At 45.4% G+C, this 25,937-nt stretch overlaps 1 protein-coding gene across 7 annotated transcripts in view; it reads left to right on the top strand.

The window, feature by feature from the left end:
• The window catches only part of Fto (FTO, alpha-ketoglutarate dependent dioxygenase), a 408,263-nt gene that overhangs the window by 82,149 nt on the left and 300,177 nt on the right, over positions 1-25,937 (top strand). For all 7 annotated transcript variants that reach the window (XM_039097565.2, XM_039097564.2, XM_039097566.2 and 4 more), the window contains 2 exons: positions 8,832-8,909; positions 16,845-17,463. In XM_039097565.2, the coding sequence (XP_038953493.1) occupies positions 8,832-8,909; positions 16,845-17,463 (697 nt within the window). The remainder of the gene's footprint in view (positions 1-8,831; positions 8,910-16,844; positions 17,464-25,937) is intronic.

Genomic DNA, 25,937 nt, shown 5'->3' with positions numbered 1-25,937 from the left:
TGCTAAAGCCTGGCCAAACACATGGGAGGTCTTGTGGGGCCCTGACCCTGACCTTTTGATGGACTACCAAGGTGTATGGTTTCAGGATGCTAAGAGCCCTGAGCATAGCTGAGAGAACTTGGCTTTTTCTTCTGAACAGGAGGGATTTTGCCTCTTGGAAATGTCAAAGAGTTTGTTATTAGGTCCTCAGAGCTAGGATGTCAGTAGAAAGGGCAGCAAGGGATTTCCAAACTTGGCAGTTGCTCTTGTTAGCCTCAGCGGGCGGATACACTTACAGAATCAAGGCCTGTATGCCACTGTGGGGCAGAGCCTCAATAAGTAGCATCTCTGGTTTCAGCAGAAGAATCTGGAGCCTGAAGAACTTAGCATAGGTATGCAGTGCAGTGGTCAGGGCCAACACTGTAGGACTGTGTGGAGTCACTGGTCCTTAGGACAGGACCTTACATACTGTCCTGTTACATACACTGCTTCGATATTAATACCATCTTCTTCAGGTGTGTAAACATCCCCCAAGGTCTAGCTCTTCCCCATCCCTCCTCAACCATACTTCCCTTTCGCTTCACTTCCGTTGCTTTGGCATTCCCTTGGCAGTTTTCTTCAGGAGACCTTTTCCTGTGTGAAACTTGGACGGTACATCCCCCAAGATGGTGACCAGAGCTGAGAACTTTAAAAAGTTAAGTTAGTAGGACAAGTAAATTGGTTTTCAAGTTATCCAGAGAGCTTGTGTCTATTCTATTAGTTTGAATCTGTGGTTTTTATTGAGTTTAAATGTTTTTCCCTTAAAAGAGAGCTTTTTGAGATCGAGGAACATTGCAGCTAACTTGGTTGAATGGAGGCCAAGTATTGTTGTCTTAATTGAGGAGAACATGGGAAGTGGCATGTTATCCAGGACGCATGAAGGTGGCTCTGCTGGAGGCCTGGTCCTTCCCTAGACAGCTGCCCAGCAGAAGGAGAGATGGCGGAAGTCTCGGGGATTGGATTACATGACTCTGAGTTCGTTGTCTTTCCACAGTAACAGAACGGATTTGTAGCTATAGGAGGAGGAAAGGTATCAGTGGGAGGTCGATGAGGAAGCAGATGAGCTGTCCCACCATGCATTTCACAAGGGATACCACAAATGCTGATACATACACGAAGAGTTATCTAACCTGACTCAGAAAGAATGGAAAGTGGGGCAGGAGGACTTGTTTTTCATTAGTCAGTTTGCTAAAAAGGTACAAGTTTGGTAATAACTGGTGTTTGAATCAATGAAGGAATGGGGGTTGTCTGCTGATGACCATGAGAATTGATACCAGGAGGGCAGTTTCACTGTATGAGTCAGAACCCTTAAAAGTCCTGTGAGTCACTGTAACCTGGGTACCAACCTGCTAAGAATTTGTGCCCGCCCTCTGCTCTGAAACCATGGAGATGGCAGGAGTGTGACATTAAAGGAACGGAGGAAGACAGGTCGTAGCTCGGGTCGTAGATAAGATGGCATTGCACACTGGCAGGACCTGAACAGAAAGCTGGATTAAAGCCTCCATCCGGCAGAGCCTCTGGATGTTCAGACAGAAAGTTGAATTTAGGGAAATAGGAAATACAGGTTTACCACTGCAGACGGGCATGGGAGCATCTAACCCCTCCTGAAACCGTGGTTTGCAGTGAAGGCTCACTTTTCTGTTAAAGGGAGATCGAAAGAAGTCCCATGACCCCAGGAGAACTATAGTTTATTTTGATCTGTGAGTCTTAAGGAGCAGAAGGGAGCTGTGTCTTCCATTAGTGGAATCAGGGTGGGAAATTTGGGGTAAGGAGACAAGATTGGGTGGCTGTGTAGGACATTACATAAACCTTGGTTTCGGATGGTGGGCATCCTGGGACAGGCAAAATGGAGTCACTTGAGAGCCACAGGTGAGCACAGGTAGAGTTCCTCAGGGTAGAAAAACCAAAGACAAAAGCCTACAAAATACAGTTTCATTAACAATTGAAAAAAGTAATCAGAATAACGAGGAACCAAACAGCAAGAACAGAGTTGCCCCATGTGATTGTTTGGGCAAATCAGAGACTAAACTACACATGCTCATGTTGCTCCAAGGGATAAAGGTATTGCATCATTGACAAGGCAGAAATGTAGAATTTTGTTCCTCTCTGCTGCCCAGCCCTCCTGGATTCCTGCATCACTTAAAGAAGAAAAGTGGCCTTGATCAAAATATAAGGAACCAAAACCACAAAAACCAAAAACCAAAAAACTGCTGGGGGCAAGTGCCAGTCCAGAAACACAGGTAAACCCAAGTCAACACACCTCACCTACAAGCCACTGTAACCCATAGACCCAGTGTCACCAGTGACACCAATGACAGTGACCTGGAAGACTGCCAGACAAAGAATTAGGACGGTGGCTGCAGCTGTGTTCAGTCAACTCCAGACGTATAATGAGAATTACACTCCTAGAAGAGGAAAAGAAAGTTGAATTATAGTCAAAGGGACAGTAACAGAGGCAAACAATTTGACCAAGAGCTAGAACCCCAGCAAAAAGTGTTGAAAAGAGCAACCTATTAAGATAAGCCTCTTCAAATCAAACCAAATCAAATAAACATCTAAAATGTTTGTAAGAACTTGGAAATTTCAGCGACATGAGAAAAAGCCAGTTGCAAGTTTTGGGACTGAAAAACACAGTTATAGAAATTAAATTGTTGACTTTGAGACAGGGTCTTGCTGTAGTTGGCCTCACTAAGAGTTTACGACATTCCTGCCCTCGTTCTGGTGCTAGAATAGCAGGGGCAGCCATCATGTTTGCCTGAGAGACTAAATTCATAGATGGAGGAACGTTACACTCGGCAGGCACACGTAAGAAGAAAACTGACGATTGAGAGAATCCTGAGAAATCACATAGAATTTAGCTTAAAGAGACAGAAGGTTCAAAAGGGAAAGGGCAGGAGATTTGAAAGACAGATGGAGAAGTTTCAACTTATGTAGAAACTGTAGACTAGAAAAGTTAGAGTGGAACATATACCAAAATACAAGACAAAACAAACAAAGATGGGGTGCCTCCTGCGGATCAGTAGACACTGGCAGGTAGGGATGCTGTTTCTAAAGTGCTCAGGAGAAATCATGCTTAATCCTCACAATTTGTTTAGTTGTTTTGAACATGTGAGTATGATGTACATGTTTGTATGTGTGTTCATGTACATGTATATGCATGTGGAGGTCAGAGGTCAGCATCTGCCTTCTGTAATTGTTCTTGAGACAGGGCCTCCCACTGAACCCCGGGCCTGTTAATTGGCTAGACGGGCTGAGCAGTGAGCTCCAAGAGCCTCCTATCTTTGCTTTCCCAGCATTTTAGAATTATAGGTGTTCATTGCCAAGGATGGCTTGTGTGTGTGTGTGTGTGTGTGTGTGTGTGTGTGTGTGTGTGTGTGTGTGTGTGTATGTGTATGTGTCTTGCAGGGCAAAAACTTCACATACTGATTGGTGTTTATAATTTCAGTGTGTTTTTCTGTGTATGGGTCTTTTGCCTGCATGCATGTCTGTACATCTTATATATCCCTGATATCTGTGAGGCCAGAGGAGGGCATTTGATACCATGCAGCTGGACTTAGAGATGATCCTGAGCCACTCTGGGTGCTAAAAACTGAACCTGGCTTCTCTGGAAGTGCAAGCAGTGTTCTTAACCAGGGAGCCATCTTTTCAGCCCCCCAAGTGATTATTCATTTGCTTAGGTGTTTTCCCCTGAGGTTCTCAAAACAGCTTGAATCTGGGCACTTTTCATTGTTGTCAAATTTGGAAACTATTTGGCCACTATCCTTTCTTTCTCATTCCTCTCTCCTTGTGTGTGCCTTATTTTAGTCATCTTGGATGCCGTTACCTTTCTTCCTGTCTGTATGTCACAAGTGTACTTTGTCCTCCTGGTCTTCAGGCTCCTCCTCTTCCAAATCTGCCTTGAAACCCACCTGCTTTGGTCACTCTTCCTTTCTAGAAGCTTGAGTGGCTTAGGACCCCCCCCCCCCCGGTACAGTTACAGTTACTTTTTTATTCTGTATCTACTTACTCTGCCTCCCATTTCGTTCTGGAAGAACAGTGTCTTGCCCTTCCTTTAGCTCTCTATGTGGTACCTCATCGATTTGGGCTGGATGATAAGTTGAATTTAACCATTTGACTCCTGGATCTTGTTCTTCCTGGTTTTTTTTTTTTTTTTTTGAAGTATTCCTGATCTTCATTAAGTGACTCAGTGAGGAATTTTGGAATCAGTTTAGTCCTTGGAAGCCTCACCAGGAAGAAGGGAGTGATATGTTTTTGAGGATTAATTATCCTTTTGAGTATTCTTCCTGGTGTTCTGTGAATCAAAAGTTCTCATCGGTCAGAAACAGCTTTGGTTTTAAAAGTGAAAAGTAGGCTTAATTTAAACAAAAATGAAAAGCATTATATATGGTCCCCTCATATTAAAAATTGAAAAAGGATATGCAAGACAATTTTTCTGGCATTGGGAAGGGGTGGCACGTAGTGTGCAGTTCCAGGGCAGTGAGCATAGTGTCAAGACTTGTCCTGTGTCTGGTCACATGATAGCTGTGCATGGTCACTTGACAGCTATGCCTGGTCATTGACAGTTTGGCATGGTCACTTGACAACTCTGCATGGTCACTGGATAGCTTTGCATGGACTTTGCCTTCTTTCTCTGTTTAAAGGTGATCATTAGAGCACAGTTAGTTAAAGCATGACACACACATACATGTGCACACACATATATAAGCTAAGGTTATCATTACAGCTAATTAAACACTCCCCTCTCTCTCTGTCTCTCTCTCTTTCTCACCCACGAACACACACACACACACACACACACACAAGCCTTAGGTGACCATTACAGAGCAGCTGGTTAAGCTGTGGCACATACATGTGCACACATACATACATAAACTTTTGTGGAAGTGTGTATGAATTTCTCCTGAATTTTATTCAGGCAAATTAGTATCTGGAGTTCTCAAGCAGGATTGCTTTGTGTTCTAAAGTATAATTAGGTGGGTTCCTATAGATCCCATTGTTGTTTTTATAACTATTAGCATGATCCTTCCACACACTAGTAAATGAGAGTGTGTGGTTGCCAGGCGTGTTGTGGGCTCTTTCCTGCTTGCATGTGTTGCTTCCTGAGAAAGCAGCTCCAGATCATATCACTAGGAACTGGCCCTGGAACTCAGGCTTTGACTCTGTTGTCTGGAACACACCCCCCTTACCTGTTTACCACTTACCTGCAATCTGCGTAGTTTACAAATTGCAGTATTTACTAATGTGCACGCTTGATTTTACGTCATAGTTACAATAAGAGACCTGAGGTTGGGAGAGATTGAGGAATTCATAGGCTTTGGAAGTTGCAGTCTGTGCCCTGGAATCTACTTGCTCTGTTTATTTTTCACAGTGCTGCATCTTCATTGAGAATGGGGGTGGCGATACCGACATTTTAAATGCTGTGGTGTTTTTTGTTGGAGGAATATGGTCCATTAAACAGTGTGTGCTTTTACTTTCTTTGGCTCAGCTGTTTACTGCCTTTTGAGAGGCGTCTTCCTACTCACTCAAACCTTGCTTAAGGACCAGGCCACATTCCTACTTGCTTTAAATCCTTACAAAACACATAGTATTTCTTACAGTGGGTGTTTGTTAATTTTGATAGAGTTAAATTTGTATCATCCAGTCCAAAATACCATTCATACTTTGAAAACTATTAACAGGGACTGCAGGGTGTGCTGAAGTATACCTCTATTCCCAGCACTTGAGAGGCTGAGGCAGAAGGAGACCTTGGATTTGAGGCCAGCCTGGATACATAGAAAGTTCCAAGCTAACCTGGTCTACTGTCCAAATACACACACACACACAGACACACACAGACACACAGACACACACAGACACACAGACACACACACACAGACACACATACACACACACACGCGTTCCTGGAAAATGATGCTAAGAGTTGTAAGCAGCCTCATCTAATGGGCTGAAGAGAGAAGTGGATTGAGAAACACACTCCATTTGTACATAAGACACACTCATGTTTCGTGACTTAAAAACCAGTCAATCTTTTTAGGTGATTTTCGTAAGAATCACAAACCATGTCTTTGGCAAGATCTGTGAGCTCAGATCGCTCCCCTTCCCCACCTGTGTAGAAGCAGAGGGCTGCAGCTTCTGTCATGCGACATTTTGTGTTTTGGAGTTGCAGCTTTCTTAATGTGAGGTGCTGTGTGCCCCTCTCCTTGGAGAGCTGTGGTAGTAGACTGTTGCCAGCCTAGGAGGGCCAGGGAGGACTTTTCTATGACCTTCCTGTCAGGTGGGAGAGACAGGCTCTGAGCCCTTTCTGGCTACGTGGCATTCGTGAGTAGCTTGCTATGTTTGTCACAAGTGTGACAGCCGTAAAGCTAGTAGGTAGGTCCCAGCTGTGTGGATTCACCAAGGCACTGTTGCTGGCCTGAAGTGCCAAACCAGCATGAGCCCCTCTGCCTCCAGCCTGTGTGCTTTCGTGTGCTGTGGTGAGCAGCTGGCATTTGGCACAGAGGAATCCCAGAGCTGGTTTCCCCTCCTGACCTCTGTGTGCTTGGTTATGAGCTTTCCCCAACAAATGCCTCATTGCACATGGACAGGCAGATGCCCTTCCTAAAACAGCCCCTGAAGCCTAAGTTTGCGGGTTTGTATTGGATCCCATGTCAAGAGTGAATAGGTAATAACATTTAAGTAGGTGGTAGATAGTTACGGTCAATAGTGTGTACAGTGTTGAATACAGTGGGAGCAGAGTTCCTGCAGAGTCGGACAATACTGTTTTTCTTTCTCCATATTAGGAATATTATCATCGGGCACAGCCTTTCAAGTGCAATGCCTTATCCACGTCTAATGGTCTGCACCCCAGCTGAGCTAAAAATGTTTGTTTACGTAATAATTCAGTAGAAGCATTAATTACAAGCAGTTCCGTCCTCTACTGACGCCTGTGGGCCTGTGCATGGACCTTTAGTCTGTCTTAGATGAAGTATGGAATTCCTCTTGGAAATCTATACCTTATACATCGCTTGGGTTTAATGGTAGACCCTCATAGAGAGAGTTTTAAGGTGGTATTTGTAAGGTGGAACTTCTGAATTATTCAGTGTTTAATTTTTTTGGTGGCATTTATAAATATTGTAGTGCTTTGTGTTTATAAAATGCCCATCGGACCAGTTGAAAGAGCACAGGGAAATGCAGACTTTCCTGAGCTTCTGATGAAAATTGAAGTGTGGGTTTTAGTTAAGGTTTGAGGATCTATATTCATGGAAATATCATTAGTTCTTTTTATAACAGTGATAGCGGCTCCTGCTGAGAGAAGATAAGACGTTAGTCAGTTAGTAATTAAATGGCCTGTGCTAGTTGCTGTTATAGGTCCTTCCTAGTGGTCAGGGTCACACCTTCATTAGGGAGTCACTCTGTTCTGGGTAAGAAAATACCATCCAAATGGAAGACTGATTAGATAAGTAGGATCACGTGTGAAATAGATCACGTGTGTGTGTGTGTGTGTGTGTGTGTGTGTGTGTACACACTAGTTGTTAAATTTCTATTCCCTTTTTGTTATTTTGTATTATAATGTGAAAGGACTAGAAGTTTTTAGTCCAAAAGAGATGGGCTCTGAACTGCACTCATCATGATAGGTTGTGAGTAAATCTGCTTTCCTGGGGTGGAGAGGCCAGCAACTTTGTTTGTTTGTTTGGGTGGGTGGGGCACAGTTGGTGGGGAACAAAACACAGTTTGGTTGTGCTGACCTGGACCCTCTCCAGTAGCCCATGTTGGTCCACAGTGCTCGACCCTCCTGTTCTTACTGAGCCATTGCTTCCTGACAGTGGCCCTGAAGAACTGCCTTGAAATTTCTAGTATTATTGGAAAACTGCTTTCTGCTGTGTTTTTTTTTCTTCCAGATAACTAATATGAATAGGTGTGTGTGTGTGTGTTTGTGTGTTACACTTATATATGCTGTGTATATGCTACATGCAAACACAGGCTCTGTAGATACCTGAGTACAAGGCTAAAGCCTGTTACAGTTACCTGTCCAAATAGTCGATGCTGTTTGAAGAAGCCTTAGACAGTGCTAGATGGATACTTACTAAATGGTGCTTCATAGCATTGGAAAAGAAGGCAAAGAAGCGTAACATAAAGTTGGTGATATTTTAGAGATGAAAGGTTACGTTTAAAAAGGCACTGTTTGGGGCTGGAGAGATGGTTGAGCCATTACGAGCATTTCTCATTCTTCCAGATGACTCCGGTTCAGTTCCCAGCACCCTCATGGCAGCTTACAGCCATGTGCAGCTCCAGTTCTCGGAGGGCAGATCCATTATGACCTTCACTTGCACCGGCCAAGCATGTGATGCACATAGGAACATGCAGGCAGAACACTCACACATGAAGTAACTTGAAAAGGGGAGCCCTGCTGCACATGGACACGTTTACATAAATGTTACAGCAGGAGTCAGCATCCCAGATACCCCAGAGCTGCAGGAGGAGATGGCTGTGCTCTACTTGGTATTGCCAGGGGTGCTGTCACAGAAAGCCTAACTGTCCCAGGTTGTGTGGACAGGAAGGTTTATGCTGGAAGACTGTTAACTGATCACCAGGTTACCTAGGTCACGAGAAGCCCCCTGTGGCAGAGATGTAAGAGGAGTGAGTGGGTTTGCTTCAGGAACTGTGGCCGTGAGCAGGGCAGTTTCTGACAGGCTGCTTTGTACATCTGGTTAAAGATGTTTAAAGCGTCTACATTGGAGTTCATTAAGATTTTTTGCGTGTGTTTTGTTGAAAGATATTAACCTGTATTGAGGTCCTTTTGTGTTCAGTAATATGTAATTCTTATTTTTAACCAGAAACTGAGGCTCCTCGAGGAGCTTGAAGACACTTGGCTTCCTTACCTGACCCCCAAAGATGACGAGTTCTATCAGCAGGTAAGATGCTTCAGTAATTATTTTTAACCAATTTTAGCCTCAGATTTAATGAGTAGAATTTCTAGGTACAAATTATACTCATAGACCTGGTCCTTGCATTGCTCACAGAGCATGTACCTTTCTTCCCTGTCTGCTTTCTCTTCAAACTCTGTCCAGACAAAGCCCGCCATTTCAATTCCCCAGCACCCATGGGCCTCGCTGCCTTTGCACCTCTCTGCTCATGTAGGCCTTTTGTTTGTGTGCTTTGTTTTTGTCCTGCATAGAATACAATCTTGTCCTCTTCTCCTGTTGCCCCTGGTAGCACCTGCTTATCCACAATAACCCTGACAATCAAGGAAGAGAGGTGAGCATTTTGATTGTACCCACTTACACACTTCCTCAGAACCTGGCATCTTGAAAGAGAGGGATGATTACAGAAATATCATATCCAGTAGTGATAGAGCGCTCGCATAGCTTATTTAGACCTCCAGACTGTCTGCAACAAGCATGTATTTGTTTTACAATGAACAAAAAGAAAATTACAAAAGATAGTTTGAAGCAAGCCAAAGCAGTAAGCTCTGAGGTCATGGAGATAATCTCATTGGCCTTCTGGTACTCAGTTGTCTAAATGTAGCTTACAGCCACTTGGATTTTTTTTTTTTTTGTTGCCTAAGAAGAACATGAAGAACTATAACAGGAAAGGTTATAGCCTGCTGTTCTCTGAGCAGCCACGCACCAGGGCCAAGTAAGAAGCAAAGGAACCCACCCAGCTGAAAACAGGCAGCCCCTCCAGGCGCCTTAGTTTCCTAAGACCTGCTCTGAAAATCAGTTATCAGCACGGGATGGTGTGAAGTGTAGATACCTGCCGGCTAACCTTCGAGCTTCTGGCAAGCTTCTGTTTACTGGCTGCGTGTCGTTTGCATGTGTGCTACAGGTATGTACAGTACATACTTACAGATCCTGCTACTTGGGTGGTTGAGCCAAGAGGATAGATCGAGCCCAGGAGTTCAGAGCTGACCTTCATCAACCAAAGCAGAATAAAACCAGAAGCAAAACAGGGACAGAAACAAACAGTGGAAGGAAACCTAATCTCTTAAAGGATGAACTAAAAGTAATAGTGTGTATTAACTGTGTAGGGCAGCGGGTCCACTGTGCTATGGTGTCCTATACATGTGATCCTTCTGCTGAAGAGACTGCTCCCCACCATCCTTCCCAGCTTCCTTCTCCTTTCCGTCCCCTTCGTGCTCCCTTCCCCGTCTGTAGAGACCTGCGCTCTTCTCCAGCATTCAGTGGAATCCTGTGTTGTCTTTCTCACTGTGGTTGGCTTGTTTCATTCCAGTTAAGACTCCCCAGTTCCGTCCATGTTGCTGTGTATGATGGGATTTCCTCCTTTATGGTTATATACTATCCCATTGTATGTGTAATTGTGTGTATATATATACACTGCTTTGGGTTTTTTTCCATTTTATAAATGATAGGAATGGATGGTTCAGGTCCAACATTGAGTTCCTTTTTATAGGAATGGCAAACCAAGTTGAGGTAGAATTCTGGCGTCCTCAGCTGGGGTGCAGGCCTGTCAGCTGTCAGCCTGGGCCAGGCACGTGCTGCTTGGTGGATGCTCTCATTTTTAGTTGCCACATCAGCCTTATTGACTTCTCCCACAAGGCAGCAACTGTCTCCCTCAAGATTGAGGTAACACAGGCAGGTTTTCCTGCTGTTGTTTGAAACATCAGGAGAGAGTGAGCCCATGTCTGAGCTTTAGAAATGAAGGCTAGCCTCCAACTGATGTGCTCTGAGGCTGCTTCTCACTGTGCCATGGTTCAGCTCGAAACACCGGGAAGATGGACCAGGAAATAGCAGTGTCAACAGCCGTAAGTAGGACAGCAGAGGGAGCTTCTGATAGCTCGCCTCAGACACTCCCTGAAGTAGTGTAGGACCTCCTATGCGCCCCCCTTACCGCGTGTGCCAGCCAGACCAGAGCTGAGTCAGAGCACTGCATGTATTAGCTCGTTTAAATGCCACTGAGTCCTCTGAGGCAGCTGCTGTACAGCCCACTTTGGAGCAGAGGGCACTGAGGCCCAGAGAGGGATGAAGCATTTTTGGGCTTTATAAGCAGGAGGTCTAAGGACCAGGCCTCATCCCTGGCTCTGTGGAAAACTCTGGTTAAACCCTGCTGTTTCCGTCTTTCTGTATCTCTTAGTCCTTCTGAGACCGTTTGCCTTTTTTCCAGTGGCCCCTAACTCTTCCCATTCTTGCTTATCTGTGATGCCACCAAGCCCCAAGTCCTACTTTGTACTAGAAGGTTCCACCTGAAAGTCTTCTAGGAACACCCACCTCAATGTGATCTGTACTAAGTTAATTGTGTTCTCTGTGGCCTCCCCAGTGAGGTCTGCAGTGCTGTAGGAATTAAAGTTGTGAAGGGTGACCAAAGATCCCTGCTTTTTTTTTTTAACCTTCCTTGTGGGATGGGTCATGTGGGAAGACTTCACAAGCCTGTAACTAGTTCAGGTGGGAAGCCCTGGGTCTAAGGAAGGCCAAAGGCTCTGAGGAACTTACCCAGGAATGGGAAGAGGAGACAAGAGGGCTCAGTGCATGCCTGTCACAGGCCATGGCTTCCATTTTGTTAAGGATCCACGCTCTTCAACACTGACTCAGCTTTTGTTTCTAGTGGGGTCCCTGATCCTGTCCTGGTTAGGAATCTTACTGTCTTCAACTGCTACCCTTGCTTCTGTCATTAGATCCTGACAATTTTACCTCCCCAGAATGTCTCAGATTCCTGCCATTGCCAGTGGTCTTAAAGCCCGTGTTTATCTCCCACCCGTAGCCTTTCTGCCTTGTCCAGATAGTCACCCTCCAGTGCCATCAGAACTGCGCTCTTAGAAACGTGTCTTTATGTCCCTCCTTGTGTTGTTTACTTTGCTGAGTCGCCCATTGGTTTTAAAGTGAAGCTCAAACTCAGCATGGCCACTTAGAACTCACAAATCTATTGACAGTTAGACCTGCCTCTGTGTCCAGCCTCTTGTCCTTCTCCTGATGTGGTTCTCACAGACACCAGGGTCTGAGAGCACCTGAGAGCTGTACTCTGCCCTTCTTCCCACCTTGGGCCTGCCACTACCCTTCTCCCCTATTCACCCTAAGAAAAATGCCCTTTTGCAAATTCTGCATGTTCTGTTAAAGTCCCAGTATATCACACTGGTAAAGTGTCACGGGACTGCTTTCTGTCTCTGCTGATTGCTCTGGGGCCAAAGCAGCCATCATTCCTGCTGCAGTTACCTCCCAGGTTCTCCACTCTTCCTCTGCTACAGCACAACATCCAGAGAAATCTCAAAAGGCTTTTCATTCTTATATTTTGCCTGTGTGTGCACATGTGTACACATATGGAGGCCAGAGGACAACTTGTGGGAGACGGTTCTTTCCTTCCAATGTGGGTTCTCAGGATTGGTGGCAAGTGCCCTCACCCACTGAGCCAGCTCTGTCTCTGTCTCTCTCTCTCTGTCTGTCTCTCTTTCTCTGTCTCTGTCTGTCTGTCTGTCTGTCTGTCTGTCTCTCTCTCTCTGTCTCTCTCTCTCTCACACACACACACACACACACACACACACACACACACACACACACACGCTATATCTTAATTCCCTCCTTCTGCTTTCTTGTTGAGACTCCTTGGAGCGCTTACCAGCTGTCTTAAGTAGATGTCCAGAAGCCTGGTATTGACACTGACTGTAAAGCACGGTGTACCCCGGCTCCTCACCCCACAACTTCTTCCTACTGTGGCATCTTCCTCTACTGCAGTGAGCCAAGCACACTCCTCCCCAAGATTTTTATATGGTGCTCCCTTCCTCCGGGTCCCTCCCTCGGGTCTGAAGGGCTGGCACTCCTTCCTTCTGTCCTCATGTCACCTGGCTAGAGAGATGCGAGCTAGCCATGCTCACCACGGCAACCCAGTCCCACACTCTCAAGTTTACATTCTGCTAAAGCATCATCGCCATCGTAACAAGCTGTATCTTCCTTACTCACTTATATCTGGCCCTCCTTCCAGGACACAGGCTCATAGAGTGTGGCGATGTCTTGTTCTTTCATATTCCTGGAACTTAGTACTTAGCAGAGGTATGCAGTCAACAGGTCTTAAAGCCCCCAGTGAGGAAGCGAGCAGGTTCTCCTCTCCAACTCTCCTTGTCTGGGAGGTGTGCTTGGCCTTCTGCATTGTCACTGCTCCACTTTCTATCCCGTCTGAGCAGGTAAAGTGCGAGTTACCATCTACAGTGCCTAGCTTACTTTTGTCAGCATTTTGTCAGCGTTATCCAGTATCTGGTGCGTGACAGTACTAGTTGGAGGTGAAACACACACACACACAAGATAGCACGGGCGGTGGTGACTTGAGTGAGCGACTGCATGAACCAACACCGAGCCACTAGCAGAGCATCAGTTTGGTTTCAGCAACCTGGTAGTAACAGCCAGAGCAGGTCCTCCATGGGTCTTCAGAACTGTGCTTCCTCTGGGCTCAGCCTGGCATCAGGCAACTGGAGTCTCAGCCAAGCGTGTAGCCTTTTAGTATTGGGATGGTTGCCAAGTTCCAAGCACTTTGAATAAAAATTATGTAGACAATATTATGAAGGACAGTGTGCGTGATGGTCCAGAGTGCAAAGCATGAAGTTTTAGCAGCAGAGCATGTGACCACACGTTACAGATGGATTCTCACTGGCCACGGACATTGTCAGGAAGAGGCATTTCTCAGGCTACTTACAGATAGTAAATTGTGTTCTCTCAGTTGAAGATAGGGCTCTACTGTGCCTCATCTGATCTCACCTTCTGCAAACAAGTGACTTACTCGCCCAGCACCATGCCTGTCTTCTCGGAATGATGAAAGTCCTTCAGAGTGGCCCTTGGTAGGAAGGCAAGATGAAGCCTCCTCTCTGGAGGGCCAGAGTTGCAGATCTTCCAAGCCATTGGATAGAGCCAGCATATTGGCCCATTATGGCTAACGTACCTTTCCAAATACTAAAATAAACATCATCTTTTATGCCCTAGAAGTAAATGTTCATAGATCTCAAGAAATATAGTGTGCAACCAAACCAGTGATCGTGTAATTTCACGACTGTGTACTCCCTGGAAAACTTTAACAGGATTAATCAAAAAAAAAATTACACTAACATATTTGAAAGCCTGCCAACAGCTGTTCCAAATTACTGTGTGCTGTCTGATGTTGCTCATGTACCTGTCTAAACGGAACGTGAACTCGCTCGTCTGACAGCATGAACTCAGATTATTTAATGTTCATCTTTTCTCCAAAGTTCTTTGCTGTTCTCTCTAAGGACAATCCTTAACTAATGTGCGTAGCTGTTCTCGTATTGGGTCCTAGTTTAACCACTGTATAAACAGTAGACCAGGGCATGTCGGGTAGGCCTTTTCACCCATTCGTCATCATGGCAGAATGAGGCCACTGTTATTCACTGTTCTCGCCATGGTGAAGTACGTCAGATTCTCACAGAGTTAGGCCTTCTGAAGATGGTTGATGATTTTGAATCATCTTCTCATGTCATCAAGAATAATTTTCTGGCAAATGTAAGAATTGCCATGAAAAGAATTAGATTAAAATAGTCTTTTTCATTCATCTTTTCTGATTCAAAGTTGTTTCCATCTATTTTAGAAAAATCATGAAAATCAAAGAAAGAAAATTAAAATAACGAAGTGCCTACCCAGCAGCAGTGGTACTTAGAACTTTTGATTACATTTTTCTTGAGTCTGTTTTTCTCTACTTCCATTTTTTAAAAAAATAAATAAAAATAAGTATGTTCTTGTTAGCTCTGCATATTTTATTTTTCAGTTAAAAAAAATTAAGATTCTATTACATCATTTCCCCTCTTCTCCCTCCAAACCCCGTGATGTACCATCTACCTCTGCCCCCTTTCAAGTTCTTGGCATCTTTTCTTTAACTGTTACTCTGTGTGGATGTGTGTTACACACAGATATCTAAATTCATAATGGCCCCTTATTAAGAATATCCTATTATTACCATATACGTTTCAAATATTTTTTCAATTAAGGCTCGATTATTAATTGTACGCTTCATTTTTGTACAAACATTTTAAAATCATGCATTCAGATTCACTAATCCTTTAAAAAAGTCTGACACATTCTATAATATGGATGTCACCAAATAATCTTGTACAGGTAAATGATGCTGTTAGTTCTTTAAACATAATAGTAGTTGTAGAACCTTTTTGGTCCTCCCCAGAGCTCTCTTCAGTCCTCCCCAACCATCTCTTCTCCATGTCTTTTTCATTGAGTCCTTTCTCCACCACAGCCCAGATGTACACTAATTTGCTTTCTGTTACACCCAAAACTTATTATTTTATCATCTGCCCTCCTCCTTTTTCTTTTCCCTGTTTTGAGACAAGATATGTTTCCAGAATGTTCTCTGCTTATAGGTGTATGTTGCTGTCTTCCTGGGCTGTGTAGATAAAAAGTGTGATATTGTCTCCATTTTCCAGTTGGGATAAGTGAAGCAGAACAATTGTGAGTTTTAAGTGGATCTCTGACAGTCTCAGTGACAGTCCCCCGCAGTGTGCCTCTACTCTTTTCATGTTAAATTTGTGACCACACAGCTCACACAGGACAGTCAGACTCTACTAACTTAGTGAATTTATTTCTCACATTCAGGCTCCGTGAGTTTGTCTTTCTTTTCTCTACTTCCTGTAGAATCTTGCAGGACTGCCTTCTTCCCATGCTATGAGTAAGCCAGAATAGGCTAGGTTGTGCTGTAGTAACAGTCTGTTGCCTGAAGACCTGAGATGGGATCTCTAGTCCCCATGTGGACAGCCAGGAGCTACGGTGAACATCTGACATCCCAAAGCTGGGGAGGTGGAGACAGGGGGATCCCGGGCCTAGCCAGTCAGTGAGAGGCCCTATCAATGAGTGATTAACAGAGGTACTTGACCTTGATATCTAGCTTCTGCACCAGCATGCACACATGCACACACCACAGGAATGAGCATGCTACCTCCCCATGCATGAAGTCCTGAGCGGCACAGTGGTCTGAGGACAAGCAAATTGGGCTGATATCCCTAGGCTTTTTCTACAGGGTTTAGCCTAAAACTAGAGGGAACGAGTCAGATTATGGGGGCAATTATAAATCCCGTGCGAAGGAGAAAGTGATTCCAGTGAGCAGTGCCATTGTGTGTTTCTGGATTAGTAGGTGGGATATGTCTGAATAGCCCCTTCCCATGACACCAGTAAGACTGCCTTTTGTAGAATATTCTGGGTACTAGTATTACAATCAGGAATCAAATTATCATAGCTTGTGTGTTCATAAAACTTACTGTATTCGCTTCCAGAGAGATGAGTTTTCTTTAGGTGAATGTGTTGGACCAGAAGCCAGTTTGCCAGTAGTTGGAAAGGGTTTAGTCAGACAGTTAAGATTACCAGAGCTGGAGCCAGCCAGACACTGCAGCCTAGAGGCTCAAATCCTGGGCTAACATTTCCCAGTGTGACTTGGGGCAAGTTTTCAGAGTACCTGAATGCTTCAGGGTTGAATCTGTAAACTGGAGCTGATAGTATGTGTCAAGCTGTGAGAAATTAGCTAGTCTGAGTGAGTCAGAGCACCTGGCATGGAGGAAGCACTTGACAGTAGATAATAATCAGTTCATGAATAAAATTTTATTTTCTGTAAAGGCAAGGACCACAAGAAGGATTGAAGGTGGGGAGAAGTGGGTCCAGGGAAGCCTGAGGCGTTGAAGACCCGTTATTCTCATTTTTTGTTTGTATTGAAGATTATTAGTAGTTTGGTTTTGTATAAGGTTTTTCTTTAGACCGGCAAGATAAGAACCCTGCTGGGGAAAAGTACTGAGTAGTTTAGTCTTTACCTAAGCTCTCAGAAAGAAAACAGACTTTAGGAATTAATATGGTGACAATGCATAACCATTCCCTACCGCCCCCCACCCCCCTTTGGTTTTGTTTTAGTGGCAGCTGAAATATCCTAAACTGGTTTTCCGAGAGGCTGGCAGCATACCCGAGGAGCTGCACAAAGAGGTCCCCGAGGCCTTTCTCACACTGCACAAGCATGGCTGCTTGTTTCGGGACCTGGTGAGGATCCAAGGCAAAGACGTGCTCACCCCGGTGTCTCGCATCCTCATTGGGGACCCCGGCTGCACCTACAAGTACTTGAACACCAGGCTCTTCACCGTGCCCTGGCCAGTGAAGGGCTGCACCATCAATTACACAGAGGCCGAGATTGCCGCCGCATGTCAGACCTTCCTCAAGCTCAATGACTACCTACAGGTCGAGACCATCCAGGCCTTGGAAGAACTGGCTATCAAAGAGAAGGCCAATGAAGACGCTGTGCCGTTGTGCATGGCAGAGTTCCCCAGGGCTGGCGTGGGACCGTCCTGCGATGATGAAGTGGACCTTAAGAGCAGAGCAGCCTACAACGTGACTTTGCTAAACTTCATGGATCCTCAGAAAATGCCGTACTTGAAAGAGGAGCCCTATTTCGGCATGGGGAAGATGGCGGTGAGCTGGCACCATGACGAGAACTTGGTGGACAGGTCAGCCGTGGCGGTGTACAGCTATAGCTGTGAAGGTACGGTCTGCTCTGGGGGAAAGCATGCCTGAGGGCGGTGTGTCAGAGCCAGCCAGGCTCTGAAGATACAGAAGCACACGCTCTGTGTGTTGGGTGCCCTTTCCTTTTCTGGCCTGCCTCACCAGTATGTCTGCAGAGTATCCCTCTCCCCATCTAAATCCTCTCCGCCTCATCGTTCCTCGTGTACAGAACACTTCTGCATGGGAACACTGCTGTCGTTTTGTCTTCCCATCGCCTGGGAGAGCAGCAGTTGTTGGATCTCTGTAAAGCTTAGAGTAGACTATTCATTCAGTCCCCGCAGTTAGCTTGCTGAGAGAGCCAGGAAACAGGAATCGGTCACGCCATCCTCGGTCCTCACAGGTGCACATTCTTAGCTTGCCAAGATGTTTTACTGAGCCTGACATCCCCATCTCGATGGTCGAGATTTGTCAGGTATGGAGTTGTTCTTGCCTTCCTGACATTTTTATAAGACCCTCCTTGGCAGAAGCAGTTAAGTGGCCTCTGTAGGCAGACATTCCGGTTGCCTTGCCTTTTCTAAGGTTCCCACGCCTTAGAGCAGAGAGCTGTAGATAGCCAACCCGGTTAACCTAGCCATCTTTTCCTGCTCTCCTGTTTCTGTGAGGCTAAGGCCCCCAAGGGTTTCTCAGAATGGGATTATGAAAAGGTTCTTGAGCGTGTGGAGTACTGCAGGACCCTGGCTTTTTTGTTATCTGATTGTTAGACAAAGGAAAAAGGTATTAAACTTCCTTTGCAAACCGAGCATACATACTAAGTCCTTTGAAAGAACGCTCTAGCACTTTTAAGGTCACTGGTTTCTGAAAATTCCAGTTACTTTGTCAGATTTTTGTTGTTACTTGTTTGCTTGAATGACTGTTTTGGAAAAAGTGATTTAAGACAAAAGAAAAATCTATCATGGCATTCTTAAATTTCTTCAATTTTACAGTCTCAAAGATTGCCTCAGGATAATTAGTATCTTTTCTGAATTTACCCTACGCTTTCAGTCCAAAACAAGGAATGAGTTGAACGGTTGGAAATTCCACCAGTGTCAGTGACATCTCAAGTAGTAATGGTAACCTGAAAATCCACTGAAGTCATTCAGTGCCACCTGAGAGGGAAGCCTGTCAGTGTCCCGTGACTCAGACGAGGCCCTGCTGGGTGTCTGAGACCTCCACAGGAATCGTGGAGCTGGTTAGCTCCTGAGGTGGCAGCTGCAGACCCTGCTGCAGAGCCTGTGGTAGTGCAGGTGACCACAGAGCTGCCTTGGTGCTCCCTGCTGCCGCCCTGTTCCCAGGCCGCAGTCTGATGGCTCCATTGTAGTTAGTTCCCTGTCACGGGTGACCGAGGCAGGAGTTTAAAACGTTAACAGGTAGCATCTGTGGAGTGTCTGTGACTGGGAAAGAGGAAAAACGCACATTGTACCGACATAGCGTTGTTGGGCTGGCAAAGTGGCTCCGGAGGTAAAGGCACCAGAGTTCGATCCCTGGGACCACAGGGTGGAAAGGAGAGAACTGACTCCTGCAAGTTATTGCCCTCTGACCTCTACATAAAGGCCGAGGCATGCGCAAACACACACACACACACACACACACACACACACACACACACACACACTAATAAAGTCATACTAAAAAACACTTTTAAAGAAATATTTTTACATGCAGAGTGATAGAGACTTGCAGAATTCCAGTGTGTAAGAACAGAGCGGTGTAATTCCTCTGTTCTCCTAATCTCCAAGATGCCCAGGCTCCATCAAATAATAGTGACAGCACGTGGGGGTTCTTCACTGAGCGCCTGCTGTGGCCAGGCACTCTAAGGACTTTGTGTGTTTTAGCCAGTTTCATCTTGTCCACATTACCCTGTGAATAATGTAGACCGAAAGGTTGTTTTGATCAGGGGCCACGTAGATGATGTTAGCTCTAACTTGTAATGGATCTGAAATTTTTCTATTATGTAGTGACTTTGTAATAGCACAGCGCTGTGAGTTACTAAGTAAAGCATGTGAACAAGCCTGTGATGCTGCCACCTTGCAAGAACAGCATATCCTGTCATGCCCATATCCCCAGGTAATGATCATAAATGATTGTGTGGTTCGTATATTTACTAGGTTACAGGGTTAGGATTCAGGCCGGAGACCTTTGGCCTTTCAGGGTCTATTCCTGAGCTGAGTGGCTTATGGGCCTGCATCTGAGGCCCACGCTCTGTCTGAACAGTATAGCTGCTCCAGGAACATGGCTTTCAAAATGTTGGGGTATCTAGCTTCTAGAGAGGTTTAGGGAATGTTCTGACAGCCTTCCCTTCTGGTGCTGGCTCCTTCCCTCCTCCCTTCATCTGTGCTTCTCCTCCACGTGCATACTTTCTATCCGGCACGTATACTCTGGGGACTCACTGGGTTGGATGTGTATGCTCTGTGAAATGGAGCCCTCCTCTACCTTCTCTGTGTCTGTGTGGTTTAGAGAAGGGGGTATGCACACCAAGGGCCTGAAGTGTCCTGGTGGCCACAGTTCTTCCAAGTGAGGAATGGCCTCTCCATCTTCACTAGAACCACAGTAAGGGTGGACTTTAAGAGAGCTTTGGGTTCAGTAGGGCTAGAGAGGTTACAGCATGAGGAAACATCTCGTCAAAGGATTCCTTGGTAAAGATGTTAGGTGTTTTGATCAGTCTTGGGACCTATGGACATGTTGACACCTTTCCTTGTCTAGGAAGACTGGCTGAGGCAGGTGTGCTCTTGAGATCGCAGTTGTGGAGAGATGCCCTTTGGACTTGGAAGGGACCCTCAGGATCACCTGGTTCTACCTCCGAGGGGAGGCAGGAAGCAGCTCCACCAGGGCTGCAGTTGCTCAGTGAGGGCACCAGTCAGAGAGTGCAGCTTACCCGTGGAGCACTTCCCAGGGTGCATTGGGAGTTCAGATCAGAAGTGATTATTTCCTTCTAAACTTGAATGAGCTGCAGATTAAGGTCTTTGTGGACTTGCTCTCACTCCCTTTCCCAGGGAGTCTCCTGTATATTTAAAATGAGCTGATCATTACTCTTTGGTCTATTTTCATGAGAAGAAGCCATTGAGAAGTAATTTGTATAGGATACGTGTAATTATATTCTAAATTCATTGGACTTCACATGCATTTTCCGCTAATAGATATCTCGAGAAGGAAGATTGAAATGGTACAATTTTTAATCAGGAATGGCTTTGGGGAACCATATGTAAATAGGCAGAGTATTTGATTTTCATATATTTCAGGCTTGGTGGCAATTGCTTGTTACTCCTTAGCTATAAAAAAAAAAAGAAATTTAGCAGGGATGGCATTAAAACTTATAGTTAATATTGTCCAACATCTTGTTCTTTGATTGAAACTCCTTCAAAGATGCCACTCAGACTTTAGCTGTTGGTTATCCTTTTGTGCAGGAGTGCGCCCGCATGTGCATGTGTGCAGCGTGTGCATGCGCATCCGCAGAGGTTTGGTCTCTTTAAAAGCCCAGTTATGTTATGTGGATATGCTCTGTTTTTTTATCCCAGGCGTGGGATATGGGGCTGCTTCGGTGTGCCCACCACGGTTCCCTGTGATTGTCTCCTGCACTAGAAGGGTGTGATCTTTGCCAGCTGCAGATGGTTTAGTTCTGGGTGACTTTGGAAAGGGGATAGATTTGCCAGAGAGGGACAAGAGCACTTGGAACAAGGCGGCAGCTGCTTCTCCTGCTGGTCCCTGCTCCTGTTCCACTGCTGCTCTTGTTGGGTTCTCAAGTGGTCGAGAGAAAAGAGGTGAGAGGAAACGATTAGATGAAGACTGGACTCGCCCCCAGGGACTCAGTGCCCCTCATCAGTGGGAAGTAGTCTAAAGAGAACTCAGCGCCCCCTTCTCCCTCTAACCTTCTTTCTTTCCTACCTGGTTTGGGGTGCTGGAAGGGATCCGGGTGGAGGAGGGTGATAGATGTAAGAACCGGAATAAAATAAAAAATTAAAAAAAAAATACACTCCACAGGTGGGTGTGCAGGCTGTGCGTGGGCATATGGAGGGCAGTGAAGGTCAGTGGGTATTCCTGTCCCCCACTGCCTGGACACAAGGTCTCTCAGTGAGCTCATTGCCCTCATGCTGAGGTTGCAGTTAAGTGCTCACTGGGGGTTTGAACTCAGGTCCTGATGGTTGTAAAACCAGGATTCTTACCCACTGAACCATCTTTCCATCTCCCTATTACCAATTTTTTTTTTTTTTTAATTTATGGAAGGAGCAATTCCCTGTCACATTGACTTTACAGGAAAAGCGACCCATACATTTTTAACTAGTGCCCAGTGTAATGGATTCTCATCTTTAGTTTCTGGATGGAAATTTCTGAAGGACTAAGGAGGCTAAGCCATGCTCCCCGTGCAACTTGCGATAGTCTAGAAAGTTAAGGCTCTGCAGTGACTTCCTCTGACGTCAGGGCTCCTATGTGGGGAAAGGTATATCACTTGGAGGGTGTAATTTGTGCAGCTGATTCTTAAATCTTTATCATGCAGTGAGTAGGCTCAGACTCCATAGTTTGTGGTTAACTTGATGAAAAACCAGCTTGTAATTGAAGGTAGAGGTTGCGAAGCGTTGATCGGTTTTCAAAGTGTTACTATTTGTTGTTCTCACCTCCTAGTGTCTCTGTTTTAGGTCTCGGAACTGATTTGACGCATGTTTGACATCTTTGCAGAACTTGCTTGGTTCTGTAGACGTTGGGTGCTCCTACCCACTTCTTACCATCTAGGAAGTTGTCCTGTGTTCACTCAGTAGTCGGTATGCATTCCTGTATGCCAAGCAGTCTTCTAGTCGTTCGGCATGCAACAGTGAGCGAGACAGAAATAGCTGCTTCTGTTGAGAATGTGGAAGGAAGGGTTGGGCCTTGTTCTGTTACTGTAGAAAGTACCGGGCTTAAACCTGGAGTGAGACAGGAGTCAGTCACAGGATTGTGAGTAGAAAGGAGGCAGCACTGAGAACAGGAAGGAGAGTGGGAAGAGTTTACCCAACAGCCCAGATATGGGCAGCAGTAGAGCAGGTAGAGTTGCTGGTCCTGTCAGGATAGCACCCCATGTGAATGACAGGACAACAGTGTCGGTGAAGAAGACTTTCAGGGGAGGCCCAGGTCAGTGGAAGGCTTGAGGCAGCAAGGGTGGAGAAGTCTCTATCCTGGTAGCTTTAGTCTCGTTAAATGCAATTCAGGAGTCTCTCTATACTGTAATGCTCTAACTCCCTGGTGTGGAAGCCATCGTCATAGTCAGGGAAGATGGACTGTGGCCCCAGGACTGTGTTTGTGCCCTGGGTGAATCCTTGTTGCTGTCTGTGGGCGTCCACAGATCTTGTGTTAAGGTGACTACTTCACATTGTGTGAAGCTGTGTCCCTGTATTTTCACTTGTGAATTCTATACTGTCAAAGAGCTTAATGCTGCAAGATTTTGATATTATGGTTTCTGGGGTCCATTATCAGTTTTATATTTGTAAATACTTGTCTTTGCACACCTGCTTAGACACTTAAGAGATCAGACAGCCCTCCATGGAGAGGCAATCTAAGAGATGTATCAGGTGTTGTCTCGCTGCTGATTGGTTGTAATGAAGAACCAAAGGCCAATAGCTGAGGCAGGAAGTATGAAGGCGGAACTTCCAGGGAGAGAGAGTGAAACAGAGAAGAAAGCTGAAGCAAGCGAAGAGAATCAAGAGAGACTTGTAAGGGAGTGGACTTGCATCAGAGCAGTCCAGGGAGGTGAAGAGCTGGTCTTGTGGCGGGTCACAGTGCTAGAATAGTCCGGTTAAGTTCAGATAGTAGATGGGAAACTGCTCCAGCAAAAGGCCAAAGCTTTACACTGTGAAATTCTCTGTGCCTTATCTGTCTATTCCACAGGTAGGTCTGCCAAAGTCCCGCAATACTGCTTCCTGTTACTAGTTGTCCTTTCCTAAAGTTTGCACAAGTGAAAATTGTATATACTCGTTTAAAATGTTTTTGACCTGAGTTAGGTCACTTAGGATAATTATTTTGAGGTTTTTCCATAGTTTTTGAGTATCATTAGTTCAGTCCTGTTTTCCTTTCTTCTCTGTTACGGCACAATTATTATGCATGAGGCTGTTACATAATTATTTAAATTATATGGTCATTCAGTCAGCGCATCGAGGTTACCACTGTCCGAAAGCTTCCATTTCTCCATACAAACCCCTGAGCCTCTCCTCCTTCATCCCCTAGTTAACCAGGCTCTCCTGTCTGTCTGTATCGATTTTGGTAGGGTGCCTCAGTTGTGAAAACAAAATTCCTGTGAGGTTACCGCTGGCCCTGTTCGTTCGACTGTTATCAGTCAGCCACAGAGGAATGTTTGCTGAGCTTGCCTTGCTTTAGCAAGCAGTTCCGGGCAGGGGAGACCACAGGCCTGCATGTGTGTGTCCCCCCCCCCCCCCCCCCCCGTGGCTGCATTCATTTCTCGTTCTCAGGCCCCTCATTCGCCTCCACAAAATGTTCCAGCTAGATTCCCCACCCCCACCCCACCCCCCACCTCGCAGACTCCTCCATTCTCTTCGGAGACAAACGTCCTCTTGCCGCGTGTGCTAGTAATCGGTCTCTTCTGTTGATGTCAGACTCTGGTCTCTTTCCTGACTTTTGTCTATGAGACACTGCACTCTAACATCTAACTACTCTAGGTGTCTTGTGTGCTGAAAATCATGCCCTCTTCATTTACTTTATTGAACATTCTTTCTTAATAATTGTGCGTTAGAATATTTTTCAGAATTCTATTCCTTATTATGTCTGAATACGAGTCACTTCATTGTGTGTGTGTGTGTGTGTGTGTGTGTGTGTAATACATAATACATACAGTATATATTTACATATAGTGTATATCACTATCCTGGTTAGCTTTTGGCTCTTGTTTTATTTTTGTTTTAAAACAGTTTCTTATCATGGACCTTTACCCAGCCTGCAACTCACTGTGTAGGTCAGGCTAGCCTCAGACATATAGAAATCTCCCGGGGTTGGGGATTTAGCTCAGTGGTAGAGTGCTTGCCTAGGAAGCGCAAGACCCTGGGTTCGGTCCCCAGCTCTGAAAAAAAGAACAAAAAAAAAAAAAAAAGAAATCTCCCTGTTTCTGCATAGAGTGCTAAGATAAACGTGTGTGTGCCACCATGCCCAGGTCCCTGGTTAGTTTTTATTGTCACCTTGACATAACCTAGAGTTGCCTGGAAAGGGGACACTTAACTGAGGATCTGCCTAGATCAGATCATATTGGCCTGTGGGCGTGAGTGTGTGACATTTTGTTGATTGATAATTAATGTGGGGGAGTATCCATCCCATGCCTAGGCAGATGGTCCTGTGTTGTATAAGAAAGCTTAACTAAGCCAACATCAGACAGTGGGCCAGGCAGCAAGCAGCATTTCCCCATGGTTTCTGCTGTACTTCCTACTTGATCCTGCCCTGACTTCCTCCATGGTGGACTGTGACCTGGAAGTGTAAGCTGAAATAAATCCTTTCCCCCCGCTAAGCTACTTGTGGTCATGGTGTGTGTCACACAACAGAAACCAAAATTAGGTCGCATTTTGCTTACTTGGTCCTTACTGACAGTCATTTAGGTTGCTCCCACCATTGTTTTAGGAATACTCTGAATAGTTTTTGGTCTGTGCTTTTACTCCTCGGGGCCTGTTGTGTACACAGAGGTGGATCAGATGGTAATCCTCTGCTGCTTGTTTGTTTCTCTTTGGGGAACTCCGCTCTGTTTTCTACAACAACTGCATGGTCTTACTCTCCCACCAGTCACGTTGCCCCAGATGTTGTTGTTTGTTGCACAGTAGCCTTCTAGTGTGTGGGACATGGCGCTGGTTTTGTGCTCTTCCTTGGCCAGCGGCTCATCTGGAGCAAGCATTGTCCCTGTGCTGTCATCCATTTAGACATCTTTAGGGAAGTGCCTTACAGTCTTCTGCTCTTTCTTAATTGGAGTTTCATCAGATTGGATTAGTTTTCTCATAGCTGAGAAGGATTTAACTTGGCTTGAAGTTCTTGAGGGCGTAGTTGCCACAGAAAGACAGACAAGGCAGCAAGAGCTGGAGCCAGCCAGACTGAAGCAGAACCAGGACGGGAAGTGAAGCCTGTAACATCGACCCGGAAGTGACCTACTTCCTCCTAGAAGGCTCCACCTCCTTAGAGTTCCATAGCCTCCTAAAACCCCTCCGCCAGCTGGGGACCAGGTGTTTATTCAGACGCAGGAGCTTAGGGGCCATTTTGCATTAAGCCATGTTGGAGTTCCTCATGTGTTCCAGGTATTTATTGACTATGGGAATTTTAGTTTTTGACTCCAATGATGGATTGGATCCTTTTTTTTTTTTTTTTTTAAATGCTGTCTTGATGCAGTTAGGAGAGGTGGACAAGTTGGAGTGGAAAGATTTCTCTGACTGTGATACTAATTAGACAATTCAATCCTGTGCTATTGATTAACATAATTCATACTAATTGGTTGTAGGACCTTGGGCAAGTTCCCTGAATTCTTTGTGC

Source organism: Rattus norvegicus, chromosome 19, assembly GCF_036323735.1.
Source record: "Rattus norvegicus strain BN/NHsdMcwi chromosome 19, GRCr8, whole genome shotgun sequence".
Lineage (NCBI taxonomy): Eukaryota > Metazoa > Chordata > Mammalia > Rodentia > Muridae > Rattus > Rattus norvegicus.
Note: the sequence above shows the minus strand (reverse complement) of the source record. Positions and strands in the feature narration are given on the sequence as shown.